We start from the raw sequence: 13,873 nt of genomic DNA, 5'->3' as shown, positions 1-13,873 counted from the left end.
ATCAAGCTGAGTAAAACACAGGGATTTCTCTATTAAGGGTTTCCAAGGCAGTAGTGCCCCCTGATGGAAAACAGTTTACTTTAAATGGCAGGATCAGTGAAGACGGCCTGTCCAAAACATAAATTCATTCATAAAAATCTACCACACTGAAGAAGACAATAATACTGATTGCTAAAAGTACTTATAATTTTTCAGTGTCTATGATGTCATGTCTGTGGACACAACAAACAAAACCAGAGCAGACAGCTTAAACTGGGAAACAAGATCTCCATCTTCCATTTTAAGTGACGGCTTATAAAGATTTAACAATGATTTCATCTTTTGAATAAAATGCAAAAAGAAAAGAAAAGAAAAAAAAAAAAGGACCCACAATTACCCCGTGCAAAATTATGCATTTGGTGGCTTCCTGTGTTCCTCCCAGGCTAGTGTGCATTTACCTGTAGAAGTTGATCTCAGGATAATTGCAGTACTCTGACTTGCGAGAGTTACGTCGTGGGAATGTGCAGAAGAAGGCGTTGGCCAAAAGACAGGCTATTTGCTCCTGAGACAAAGTCAGGGAGTGGTTTGTCCGTGACTTGAGTAAAGGAATCGGCTAGAACAAAACAAAAATTATAATCAGAACAAAAATATAGAAGATAAACGTAAGGCATCAGAGGAGGAAAAGAAAAGAGAATGTTTCAGACAAAAACAGAGATAGATGCTAACAATGCAGGGTGGAAAGCTGATGAGGGTAGAAATTAGTTTAGCAATTTAGCAAGGAGGGTTCCATTAGGTAAATGGGAGGTAGTAATTAAGGTCCCAGTTTTTCTTGCTCTCCTTCAGGTTCACTTAGGCAGACATGCGGGGCCCATCCATCTTCACTGATTAGGGCTAAAGAGCCTCTCAAGGCTGCCCAGTTGGCAGATCAATACAAACTCTAATGACACACACATAAACATTAGCCTTCACACTTAATACACAAAAAAAAAAAAAAAAAAAATGCATACATGCAACACTTTTCGAAGGTGAACTATGTCCCAGATTTGTCATTTCGTTCAACTTGACCCTGGATGATATTCTAAACCAGTTCCTTTTCATTTTTCTATAAGCTAGCAAAGAGGTTTTCCTGCCCTTCCCAGTGTGGGAGTTAAATTCAGTTAATTAAATTTATCTGAAAACACTGGGATGGATAATGTGATTACAAAAATACAAATCTTGTAATTGTTGTGCTGCCATAACTGATGACAGAGGATGAAAACAATGACAAATGGAGATGACATTTAGAATATCTGTAACATGGACCAGCTCCATTTAATGTGAGTAACAGAGAGTCTTCTTTGGAGTATAATGGGACTCATGTCAAACCTGGTTCTCCAAAATCGACTGCTCCAGATGAGAAATGCTGGGTGTGGGATTTTAACATTCCCATCCTGTCCAGGCTTAAAGCACCAAATTTAAAAAGTAAGTGGAGTTTCCTTGGCTGCACAAGCATAACACGTGAAATGGATGTCAGGATATGACATGGACCTCACCTCCCTCAGTCCTCATTTCTAATGAAGCAGTTCTTGATATGGATAGAGGGCCCTCATTATCTTCCAGTTGTGCCTAATGAGTTGATCCAGAGCAGCATCTACCATCTAATCTACTGCCTAGCCTCTCCACCAATGCCATATACTTTACAATATTTCTGTGTACATTCCCAGGTCAGATGTTTGTGTGTGTGTGTGTTAAATTGGATATACAAAATATTATCTGCACAATAACGGTGCAGCAGCCAAATCAGTTGTAAAATATTGGATATTGGCCGAAAATATATCTTGCATTCCTACTTATAATAATTTTACCTTAACTCTTAAAACTTTTTTAGCCCAAGCTTGCAGGGTGGCAAAACGCGTGGCCCTGTGTTTCAGTAGCTTCCAGTCTCTAGCAGGCATCAATCCTTGTGGTAGGTCTGGACATCCAAATCATTTCCTTTCAGGTGTGAGTTGTCTTCTAGACCTTTAGTTAAAGTGGTTGCACCTTCCATATTACTTATACTTGATTTTATTTTTTACAAACTGATGCTCTTGGAATGAAGGAGCAGATTAAAGATGCCTCTAAGAGACATTTCAGACAAAAAGAGTCAATAACAAACTTAAACTTTTTCTTTTTTTGGGACAGAGGAGCTCAGTGACAGCAGCAGTACTCATGGTTAAAGTGGCTCTATTCTGCACATGTAAGTCTAATTTATTTTAAAATGCAAGTACAGAAAGGCAAGAAATAATCAAGCATTTTCCTCAAACCCCTTCATTTTCTGTTGATCCTCTCAGATCAGTCAGAAACAAGCAAACGATGAAGCTCCACCCTAGCCTGCAGGCTGCTTCTGATTGGTCGACTTCTAGGAGTAGTTATAGTGAGCAGTGACGTGTGAGTGTGGCTTTCTTCTTGTGAACGTGCACAACCTAGAGAAGATGACCAATCACTGAGTCCCTTTCCCAGGACATCAATAAAATTTCATATAGAGAAAAAAAACTCTAAACCAATAATTTCGATCGCCATGGAAACTGAACATAGAGAGTGCTTGAAAGCTCAAACAGGTGCGTTTAGGTGATAAAATAAAAAAATAAAAAAACAAGTAGTGCAGTAGTCTGATGAGTATTAAACACTATAACACTGTAGAAAGCTCAGAAGATTGAAAACAGCAGACTAGAGCCCCTTTAAGTTAAAAGGTTTTAGCAAACTCACAAAAAAGAAAATAAGCAGTGCTAGAAAAAACTATGAAAACATACCATTGTGCAGTGGCGAGGAGCGCTGAGCGCCAAGTTGACCATCTCAGGCAGTATTTGCTCAAAGAGGTGTTGTACCTCACAATGCTCAAGATACTGAAAAAAAAGAGGGAAAACACAAAAGCTAAGGTTTTTCATTAATGGCTTATCTATGAGACGCTGACAGCCTACTGTCAAAGTAACAAATTGTAATTGAGTTCCAACACTACTGATATTACTAACCAATGTGTAAAAAGGCGTCCCTTTATTTAGTTTAAAGAGAAAATGAAACACACTGGACTTACTTTGTCTGCACAATATCTGACATCAAATCTTTAGTATTTGCAATAGTATGTTAAAAACATGTCATGTAAATTCCTTTATAACCTGAATTATGCATAATTCTAGATAACAGATCTGAGCAAGTGCCTGCTATTTAATGAAAAGGATTAAATGATCTAATAACAGTTTGATTAAGGATTTGTGGCATAACCGAATACTAGTAACCAATATCTACACAATGACCTCCCACACAACCAATCACATGTTATTGTGACGTTAGAAAAACTATATTGTTGCAATAACGCGATTCCTCATATAAAAAAAAAAATAAAAAGACAAAAGAAAGAAAAAGGGATGCTGCCAAATAGCTCACTTCACAGAACCCATTTCAGGGGGAAACCACCATCAATCTGGAAAGGCGCCCGCCATGACCGAGGTAGCCATACTTCAGGCTGTAGCTTACCTCAGCATCCATCTGCAATTCCCCTCTAAAATAAACATCCAGTTATTCCATCATACACCCAGATTTACAACGCAATCATTTATGAGTGTATTGGCTTCGAATGTCACTGTCATGAATCACTTGGCTTATTCTATCAAGGTAAGCAGGGTAGCTTGTGCTGATTAAATGGACCTTCTGGAGCAAATGCAAATAACCAATTGTGGGGAGAGTGGCAGGTTGGTTTGATTTTCAACGGGGAGTCTTCCTCAGCTGATTTGGTCAGGGGCATTTATACGGCTGCAGAGCAGGTCGGACTAAATGCTGTCAGAAGTAATGAGCTGGCAGACATCATAAAGTGCTCCTGAGGGACTAATAGATGGTAGCTGGTGATGCAGCAGGGATGAGGGCATAGAGATGATGCCCCTGTTTTTTCACCGCTACAGCAGCTGGTCACACACAGTTACACTGCAAACTCAAACTAAACATTTCACATCAATAAATATGACAAACAGAAGCCCATCAGGACAATTTATATCTCGCATTGGACAGGAAAATGGTCTATTATTAATTCATATTCCATTTAGTCTGGATAAAAGTAGGTTTAATTTTCTGGCACCTCTAACTCCAAATTCTTCCTTTCAGAGTTTAATATAGAGGTCATCCAAGCTTTTTTTCCCCACAAAGTATTTCCTGTCAAACTTATGTTTTATTACCATTTTCATATCATGGCAAGAGAGACATCAGGAAGTGAGAGCATTAGAATGTGTGTTTTACTACTGCTGAATATGCATGTGCTTGTGGAGCAGCAGCTCTACTTATTCTTGGACTGCCATCCCACTCAGCCCTCAGACATTCATCAGAAAGTGACACAGTGACAGTTTCATTCGCTGGAGAGACACTAAGACCATTTAAGGCCAAGCTCCAATTTGTTTGAGTCTTTTTTTTTTTCTCCACTCGACATTTGCACAGAGGCAATGTACCTTCCTCACAATTACCCTTGGGCAGCAAAATGTCACTCAAGATTCAATTACATGGTCTTAACTGGAGTACAGAATTTACAATTCACACTCAACTAAAACAATGTTTTGTTTTGTTTTTTCATATAAGTATTCTGATATGAAAAAAAAAAAATCCACCTTAGTCAGCTTTATTTCTCAACATTAAAAGCAAAATTTTGGTTCCACACCACATTATCCTACAAAGACCTTTTAGTTATGTCATTTCTATACTTTAGATCACTTTTGGCCTGTAGCCTCTCTGCAAGGAACATACAACCACCAGTTAAGAGCATATTGATTACTTCCAGTTGCTGTCTCCTCCCTCTATGCAGTTCTCTGACTGTATGGCTGAGTTACACAAACATTAAAGGCTCACTCAGCAGAACTAGGACTTCCTCTGGAAATCCAGCAATCAAACATCTTCTACATCTTGTGTGGTCGTGGATGGAGTGGTGAACATGCCTGTCTGGGCTTTAGAATTCTAATATATCTATATCCTGCTTATGGAGTCATTTACAAGGAAACAAGTTTAAAATCTAAGATTGTATTAACCTCAGTTAATATTCATCAACATCTTTGTCACAGACCAGTTGAAATGGCAGATCATGAGAATGTTCACTACATTAAGCTCACCACAAAAGATAAATGACTTTGTCTGCTGCAGAATGACAGCTGTTAATCATTTCTGCTCAGATGTTGCTCATAATGCTCATTTATCCTGCAGATGTGCAAGGCCTGTACACGCTGGGAATAATCAGTATCGATTGAATATAGTTACATTTTACAAATAAGTACTATAAGCCTCATGTTCACATGAAAGGATTAGATACTATAATTTACCAATGTTCATTTGACATCGCATATGCAGGCATTTAGTTGTAAAAATAATAACAGACTGGTGGTTCAAAATGGCAAACGCCCATTTAACAGTGTAACATGTGTTTGTCACTAAACAACACAAATAGCATTCAGCAATATAACCAGATCTAATGCAAAAGCTAACTCAGACAGAAAAACTTGCCTCCTTTTTTCATGGTGCTGAAACATGGTGAAAGCCGTTTGTTTACAACTGCTCCCATGTTTTACCACAGTGTTTACCAGTGCTTGAGAACTTACTTATAGAGGTGGCTCATAAAGCTGCAAGTTACCAAAGTTCAATGGACATAATGGGTTGTTGTGAAAGCACAAAAAGGAAACAACATACAGTTAAATCAGAAATCCTCAAACAAGATACTGTAATTCATCACATCCTATATAAGTTATCTGCAAAATCTGAAGCAGATTTCAGAGAAATAAATATAAAATACAGAGATTCCGAGAGTTATTTGTTAGATTTAACAACCAAGATTAAATTTAGAGAGATAGTCTATATCTGTGGTGTACTTTCTACATGGATACATCTTAATTGCCATTGGTTCACATATTGACAGCATTCTGCTATATAAAACGCCTCATCAGGAAAGAAAAAAAACAAAAAAACACAACAGATTCAACAACTTACATAAAGCAAAAATGGGAAAAAGAAATGCATACTGCAATTACAGAGGACATGTGGACGGGGGCTTGGGAGATTCCGTTTTCATCCACCAACTCCAACACGTGGAGGATTTTTTGTTGGAAAACACTTATTCGCTTTTTTATTACACCTAAACAAAAATCTAAGTTTAGTATGGGCTCTGCACACTGTTGGAGGGAATGTGGCGAAACAGCAGCGGACCACGGGCATATATTTTGGTTATGTCCAGTTATTCAACCCTTCTGGGCAGAGGTGACAAATGTAATCTCCAAAGTGCTAGGTTATAACGTCAGCTGCTCTTTCACACTACTATATCTTGGATGTAGTCCAGATGAGCTGACTACAGATGATATGTATCTCCTCAAAATCCTGTCTACATCAGCAAAGAAGGCTATCACAAAATGCTGGCTAAAGAAACAGCCTCCCACAATGAGACTCTTTATTTCCATCGTTGAAAACATTAAAGTTATGGAACTCATGACTTATACTTTGCACCTTCAACAAGACCTAGGAACAAGACGCTGGAGAAAATGTCTGAACTATGACAGTACCTAAAACAAAAAAAAAAGGGTTAATCTTATGTGAACATTTTTTTTGTACGTGCCAATTATTGTATTAGATACCCCCTGACCTCTTTAGTGTTTTGTTTTTCATAAATGAAAATGTTTACAAATAAAAAGTTACCAAAAAAAAAAAAGGAAAGAAAAAAAACCCCAAACAAATAAAAGAAAGAAACAGGAGCAGACCCATTTGCTCAGACTGGTGGCCAAAAATTGCGAGTTATTAACAAAATGTAAACCTGGAAGAGCTACTGTCTTCCTGGCTTTACTCTCCATCCTTGCAGATTTAATGGAAGCTTTTAATTAAATTGGATGAAGCTATAAAAACCTTCAACTGCTATTGATCTACAGAGCTCCCTGCCTTACTCTGAGAAATTATTCTGCAGAAAAGGACAAAAAATATTTTAATGGTCTGAATCTAGCTGAGTAATCTACCTGATGAGGGGGGATGAACATTAGGCTCCAATATCCTCTATCACAGGTATCATATTCATTTATTTGTAAGGCAACATTACAATTAATCATTTTGTTTAAATCACTAGAAAGGACATACTTAACCAGAAAGAATTTATTGAAAAGAGTTTAAGTGTTACTTAGAAATCCTAAATTCTGCAAACAGTTGAGAAAGTAAAATTTCCTGATGGTGAACAATTGTCCCGCATGGGAAGAAATTTATCTAACAACAGGGATGCAATTAAGGTCCCTGACTGTCTGAACACAGGATAAGAAGTGCTAAAAGGAAGACGGAAAGAGACAGAAATAATGTGAGACATTCCCCTGGTTCACCTGCAACAGCTGTTTCTGTTATGCTCTGTGCTCATCTGTCCTAACTGTATAGTGCTCCTGTGAGACTCTCAGGTACCATGAGGGGATGATGCACAGCAGTGAGCTTGCCTCCAAATGAAGAAAAGCAGGGAATTATAGTATTAATCAGTTTTATCTTCTATCTTTATTCAGAAATCCCTAAAATTAAAAAAAATTGTGAGGTTTTTATTAATGCAAGTACTATCTCAAATCTCTTGACTCATACAAATAAATAAAATGTTTGCAATTTTATGTAAGGATGTTTTCTATCTAAAGCATGGCACATGGTGAATTCTTTGTAATAAGTCAGTGTTGAGCACAAAATACCAGTACTATAATATTAGCAATAGTATTCAAAGACATAACTTTAATGCTCCTGCTTTATCAACATATATCCACACAAATCAGGTAACAATCAATTTCTGAGTATCTTACCTCTGTACAAAGAAGATTCAGGGCAGTGAAGTCCCATTTCTTTGCATGGGCAGTGTTATACCTCAGTATTGCATCCTGAAAAGTAAAGTGTGGAGTTTAAAAGCTAAATAATATGGAATCTGTGTTGAATGAAAACAAAATTTAATGTAAAAAAAATATTAGCCAGACATTTACAGATTAGAGTTTTCTACATCACCTAAAAATTAAATGTTGTAAACCCTGCCACCACGTGGCTGTTTATGGAATAAGTTTTGCATGGGGATAACAGCTAAAAAGCTCATATTAATGTTGGAAAAAAAACTAAGCTTTGAAAAAAAATAAAACAAACTTAAAACAAAACCTTTGGTATTGAATCACAGGTACTGAAAAAATGTACTGCTTCCAATAAATGTTCAACTAAAAAATAAAATACAGATATTAAGAAAATGCATTTAATTTAAAAAAGCAAAATTATTTTGTCCACAGGTTTTTTGTTTTTTTTTTATGGAGACAGTTTTCTTTCAGTGTTGTGATTCTTAGTTTCAACTCTGTGTCACTGTTCTGGCATGGACGGGCTTGTTTGAGGAACAAGGCTTAGGTAAGCTCCTCTTCGTTTTGCCCCTCTCTCTACGACTTATGGTCTCAAGAGTTATAACAACACATCCACTGGGACTCTGCATACTTCCAGTTCAGGTGCTGCTGGTATATCTCCATTTTGCTGTGTAACTGGACCAAGTTAATAAGTATGTTCAGTTTTAAACAATATGTTGGTTTGGCATAAGCGTGCTGTAGAAAACTGAGTTCAGCCAGTGTGTGACCGGATCTGTAAGCATATCAGTGGTATGTGCTTGTGAATTGCCCAGCTCATAAATATTTAACCTCACACCGCATTACAGCAGAATTTTTTTCCCCATGTACAGCAGCAATAGCTCTGGCCTTTAACTCAATAGGGACCAAAATTAATCTCAAAACCAGAGATTTAATTATAGGTTAGAATGCTAAAACGCAGTGGCTAAATTTAGCTTTCTCCAGCACATCTCTGCAAAACCAATTTACTGTATTAAACTATTAAAACTAAACCTGGTTGAACTTAGTCTAGTTATACTGCAAAAAAGAGACATACTTGGGGTGTAAGTGTAAGTGGCTGCAGCAATTGTCTGGATGACGGTGGTGTTGTAACCTGGCCCCTCAAACCCACTCTATGTTATTGAATGAAGAATATCAAGGGCAGGGGGTGGGGGAGGGGGTGGGGTTTTCATCACCATACATAAACAATGCAAACACATAATTAATCTCAGTATGAACATGTTTGATTTTAAACTGAGTTATTCTCTAAGTATCATGCTTTATTGCAACTTTGTTTAATGTCAGCTTCTCTTCGCTACTCGTGATTCTAAGGCGATAACTTTGTTTTAAGTCCAAGTTTAAATTTTTTCAAAGCCAAATTTTCTCTTCAGTATCAGTGAGCTGCCAGTGTTTTAGCCCCATAGTTGTGTCTATGTGAAAATGTTAAACTGGATGAAAAATTCAGATTTCAATGTCTGGTTTCTCTCTTTGAACACAAAACTGAATACGTAGCCCTGGCGAAATACAAAACTCAAAAGAACATAAAAAGAGGGAGATTTCCGGTTGAACATAAAAAAAAAACCCTTTGTCTGGAAAGATAAATAGGAAAGTTATTTTAATAGGTTTAGACAAGCAAAGCCATTTTACCCTCACATCCAGGCTACTTTTGAACCCTCTTTGTAAGGCAGACTGGATCAGGTCCCATCGACTTTGGACGCCACCTCCATCCTTCATAACATTAGAAAAACAGCAAGCATTTTATTATTATGGTTTGCCAAGGTTTACATTAGTAAAGTGTAATGGCATGCTTTTGTATGACATGTGGTGTGGCTGAAATGCAAGCCTACTGTTAGTATACCTCTGCCTCCATAGGAAACAGGTTCTTCTCAGAGCAAGGCATCTTCACTGACACATCATCCCATGCATCTTTGAACTTGGTCGGGTATGGGACAGGGATTTCTTCTTCTCTGAGGAGATCCGTCTGCAACAGAAAATTACAAAGGCAAAAGAAAAAATTTGTTGTTTTTACAGTAGTGGAGATCAAACAAATTTTTTATTACCCTATTATCCAATTCAAAAAATTTGTCTATATCTCTAAATTCTTCTGAAATGTTTTGTAGTTCGGCATACATGTATATGTGTGTGCAACTCACTCAAGAAATGCATGTTACAGTGTCAAACAGATTGTTGCATACGCCTCAATTTACTGGTTTAGGACAAGGAAAGTGAATATTAAAATCCAGCATCAAGAATTTAGATGTGAAAATTGACCCCAGCCTAAAACTCAACTCCTAAATCAACACTGTGTTTACGTTTTGTTTCTTTCAGCTGATGTGACTAAAAAAGCAAGGCCCTTTTGTGTACATGCTACCTAAATATGGTAATCCAAGCTTGTAGTACCTCATGTCTGGATTATTGTAACTCTGCTTTATTTGAATTAACTATGCTTCCATTTTGTGCATACAGCTGGTACAAAATTCTGCTGCGCAACTTTTAGCTGGTCAAAGCAAACGAGAGCAAATAACTCCTGTTTTAACGTCCCTTCATTAATCTCTTAATGGTCTTGCCCCCCCCTTTTTTTTTATCTGAATGACTTCATCCTTATGTGCTGTCACATGCTCTTAGATGAGCTGCCCCAAAAATATTTCATAAATCGAGAGACAGAGCCCTTTGATTTTCATCTCCTAAGCCAAGGAATAATAGAGCACAGGTTAGAAAGACTCCTCCTTGGCTTTCAGACAAGTGTAAGCTGTCATCCTTGTCTTAATCTTTTGCACTTTATATGTAATTGTGTTATTTTACATTTCTTAGCTTCTCTGTAGTAATTTATATGTCTTTTGTTGTTCTATATTATCTGTATTTGCATTTTAATACTTGTTCTGCATTTGTGCTATTTTTAGGCTTTTTTCTGACTGTTATTGTACAATACTTTGGTCAGCTGTTAAGTTCCTTTTAAAGTGCCTTAGAAATTGTATAGTATGGTAAGACAACCAAACAGATAAAATCCTCCTTTTAAATATTATTTTACTAAAATACAGTATTAATTGCACTTTTAAAATCATTCTTGTGATTTAGTGATGAAGAGAGACTAGTCTGGGTGGCAGAGACAAGTTGGTGGTAAGCGCTTGTTGTAGCCACACAGCAACACTGACAATGTTCCTGTGGAACTAGTAATGGAGGACAGTCTGATAAGACCTTTAGTGACAAGAGGCCCTCAGGGGATCACAGAGGATGGCTTCACTTGACACACTCCCATCTCCCTTTATCTCATTCACGCTATCTCTATCTAAAGAGCTTTTTACATCTCCTGGTGTCCAATTAAAATGCCAACTGTATATCCAGTGCACATTTGCATGCACATTTTTGTTAAAACGGGAGTCTATTTTTAACCACATACAAAGCTCCACAAAACAAAAAGTGGTCGCTGACTCACCCTGACAGTGACAGTGTGATTGGGCGTTGCTTTTAGGTGAGACAGAGGGGGCGCACACTGGGGTAATCTGTTGAGTTCTTCCACGGATACCCCTAGCCATCTTCTTTCAGTGTTATGCAATGCCAGTGAAACACTGAACGGAACAAATGCACAGCAGTTAAAGAACATTGCAAGTATTATAGAGCAAATACACAAAAGCAATATCACTCTCAGAAAAATGTATAAAAGAGAGGTAAAATGTTTACAAGTACCTCTGCAAAACTGCATCCGACTGACTTTCAATTAAGTTGGGGCCCATGTTAGATGATCCACTGCACTCCACTATGTCGGGATTTTCAGTGACTAGGGCAACTGGTGGGACTTTTTCTTTGGCTGAACTTCCAGACTCAGAGTCTTTGACAAGCTCCTGAGACTCCATTAACTGGGCTTTTGCAAAACCACCATCTTCTGCACAAGCACTTTCATCATCCTTCTCAGCAAAGTTGTTCGTCGCCATGGTTTTACAGACTGGACTGTCAGGGCTCAGCATCTCCACATCACTTGGTGTACTTGCAACCTTCCTGGGACTATTACTAAGACAAAGTGTAAGTTTTGAATTGGTGTTATGTGCAGTGACATAGGTTGTTTTAACTGGATGGTGACCAGGCGAGCTGGGCCTCTTTTGCCCATTAGAGCCTTGTGTTTGAGGCAAGTTACTTCTGCCACCTACAAGAACAGACTTTTCCACTTCACCTGGAGACCCACAGTCTGGTGAATTTTGAGAGGCTGGACCATCGTGTGTGTTCTCTGTCAGTACACAGTCTCTTGCATGGTCGGACATTTGTGGTGCACTAAAGAGATCATTTTCCTTTTCCATTTGTTGAACAATGTTCTTTGCATCTTCAGGACTGACCTCAACAGTGAAACTGCAACACAAAAGAGAGCAGATCAAATCAAATCAAAGTTTATTTGTATCGCACCTTTCATACAAGAAGCAGCTCAAAGGGCTTTACATATGTTAAAACAAGTAAAACAAATAGACACATCATCATTCACACACATCATTTTAATCGACAATAATAATAAAAGTAAAAGAATAAACATAAGAGATAACATCTCTTTAATGATAACAATTCAGCTATTCTGTTAGCAGAATAGCCAAAACAAATTTATTCCTATTATCTCATATGAGCATATTTGACTGATTAAGACGGCATCCATAATAAGAATGTCATTAAGAAAAAATATACAAGGCTCAATCGTGTGTCTACCTTTGGTCCAAAATTGGAACTCAATTAATTTGCACATTACCTTGTCTGAGAGTCCATCACTTCATCCATCTCTGGTAGGTCATAAATGATTCATCCAATGCAACTGTTTAAAAAATATACAATAATACACTGAGGAGTTGGCAGAGGAATTTCATACACAAAACAAGAGAGTATCAACACTGTTTTTCAAAGGACGATCTGTGAAACTTAAGCCAACAAACACGGCGAAACACTTCTTCTAAGTTTAGTTTTAATATAGCATACCAAATACTGTCATGAAGTTCACCCAACCACCATTTTAAAAATAAAAAAATGTTTAAGACGAAGAGACACGTTTTCCACATTATGTAGGTTAATGCAGTGTAGAGAATAAGTAGTTTCTTTCCTGTACAAATCAGTTTCAGTTTAATCGAAAAGAGCTGCGTGCAATAGGTTTGACCAAGCTACAACGAGCTAGCTAAATAAGCAGCCTGATATGTATTGTTTTAATATTATCTTCAAGGTACAAGTAGCTCATTAAGTATTTGTAGTACTGTGTGTATATATGAAGGAGTTGGCTGTTTCAGTGCCTAGACGTCAATGAATCTCACAGAGCACTTTTCATATAAGTGGGCTAAGATTTTACTGGCTTCAAAATGTAAATGTTAGCTTTTATTTGCAATGTGTGCAGCGCGAACGGAATACACCCTGATCAAGCTAGCGATGCAGCCACGATTAAACAACGAAAGACGTTTTCACTTACAAGCATGTCCCTTTTTCAGTCATGTGTCAGACGGCAATGCGTTACAAAGCTATTTTTATTTTTCTATATACACAAACCGTACCACCCAAAATGTTGTCGTTATGATTACTAGTGGACTTTCACTTCTTTATTGCGGCACCTTGTCAGCGGAGGAACTGAGACCAATCAAATCCTGTTTTCTTCCGGAAATGGGCGGGCTCTTAGTTTGGTATCCTAGCAACCTAGTCAAAAAGCAATTTACCGTCGTGAAGTACTTCGGGGTTTATTTTTTTATTTAAAACCCCCGAACTAGTTTAGTTCATTATAGCTCACGGTTTAGGCGGAGGATTTTGTAACTCTTCACTACTCTACCAGTCAAACGTTTGGACACACTTTCTCATTAAATCGAATGGCAAAGTGTGTCCAAACTATTGACATAACATTTAAAGCAGATTTTTTTAAAAATGTTTTCAGTCCAATTTCCTAAAAGACCAAGATCTGATACGTGTAATGTGTAGATGCTTGGATTAAAATGGGTAAACAGAAAATAGATGATCATTACAAGATGTTTCAAGTTTATATTAAGAAACACAGTGATTTTTCTCCCTTTATTTCTTATGCATTATTCAATTAAATTTCAGTTATTCAGTTACAAATTTATAGA

At 37.5% G+C, this 13,873-nt stretch overlaps 1 protein-coding gene across 1 annotated transcript in view; it reads right to left on the bottom strand.

Moving 5' to 3' along the window:
• The window catches only part of parga (poly (ADP-ribose) glycohydrolase a), a 32,119-nt gene extending 18,759 nt beyond the window's left edge, over positions 1-13,360 (bottom strand). Inside the window, exons 1-9 of the mRNA XM_079248691.1 lie at positions 13,231-13,360; positions 12,529-12,591; positions 11,490-12,143; positions 11,239-11,371; positions 9,664-9,786; positions 9,453-9,533; positions 7,761-7,835; positions 2,748-2,840; positions 438-592 (exon numbers count right to left, since the gene is read on the bottom strand). Of these exons, the coding sequence (XP_079104817.1) occupies positions 438-592; positions 2,748-2,840; positions 7,761-7,835; positions 9,453-9,533; positions 9,664-9,786; positions 11,239-11,371; positions 11,490-12,143; positions 12,529-12,557 (1,343 nt within the window). The 5' untranslated portion in view covers positions 12,558-12,591; positions 13,231-13,360. The remainder of the gene's footprint in view (positions 1-437; positions 593-2,747; positions 2,841-7,760; positions 7,836-9,452; positions 9,534-9,663; positions 9,787-11,238; positions 11,372-11,489; positions 12,144-12,528; positions 12,592-13,230) is intronic.
• Positions 13,361-13,873: the final 513 nt, after the last annotated feature.

This window comes from Telmatherina bonti (genome assembly GCF_933228915.1).
Source record: "Telmatherina bonti genome assembly, chromosome: 11".
Taxonomy (NCBI): Eukaryota; Metazoa; Chordata; class Actinopteri; order Atheriniformes; family Telmatherinidae; genus Telmatherina; species Telmatherina bonti.
This window is presented reverse-complemented; position numbering and strand designations above follow the sequence as displayed.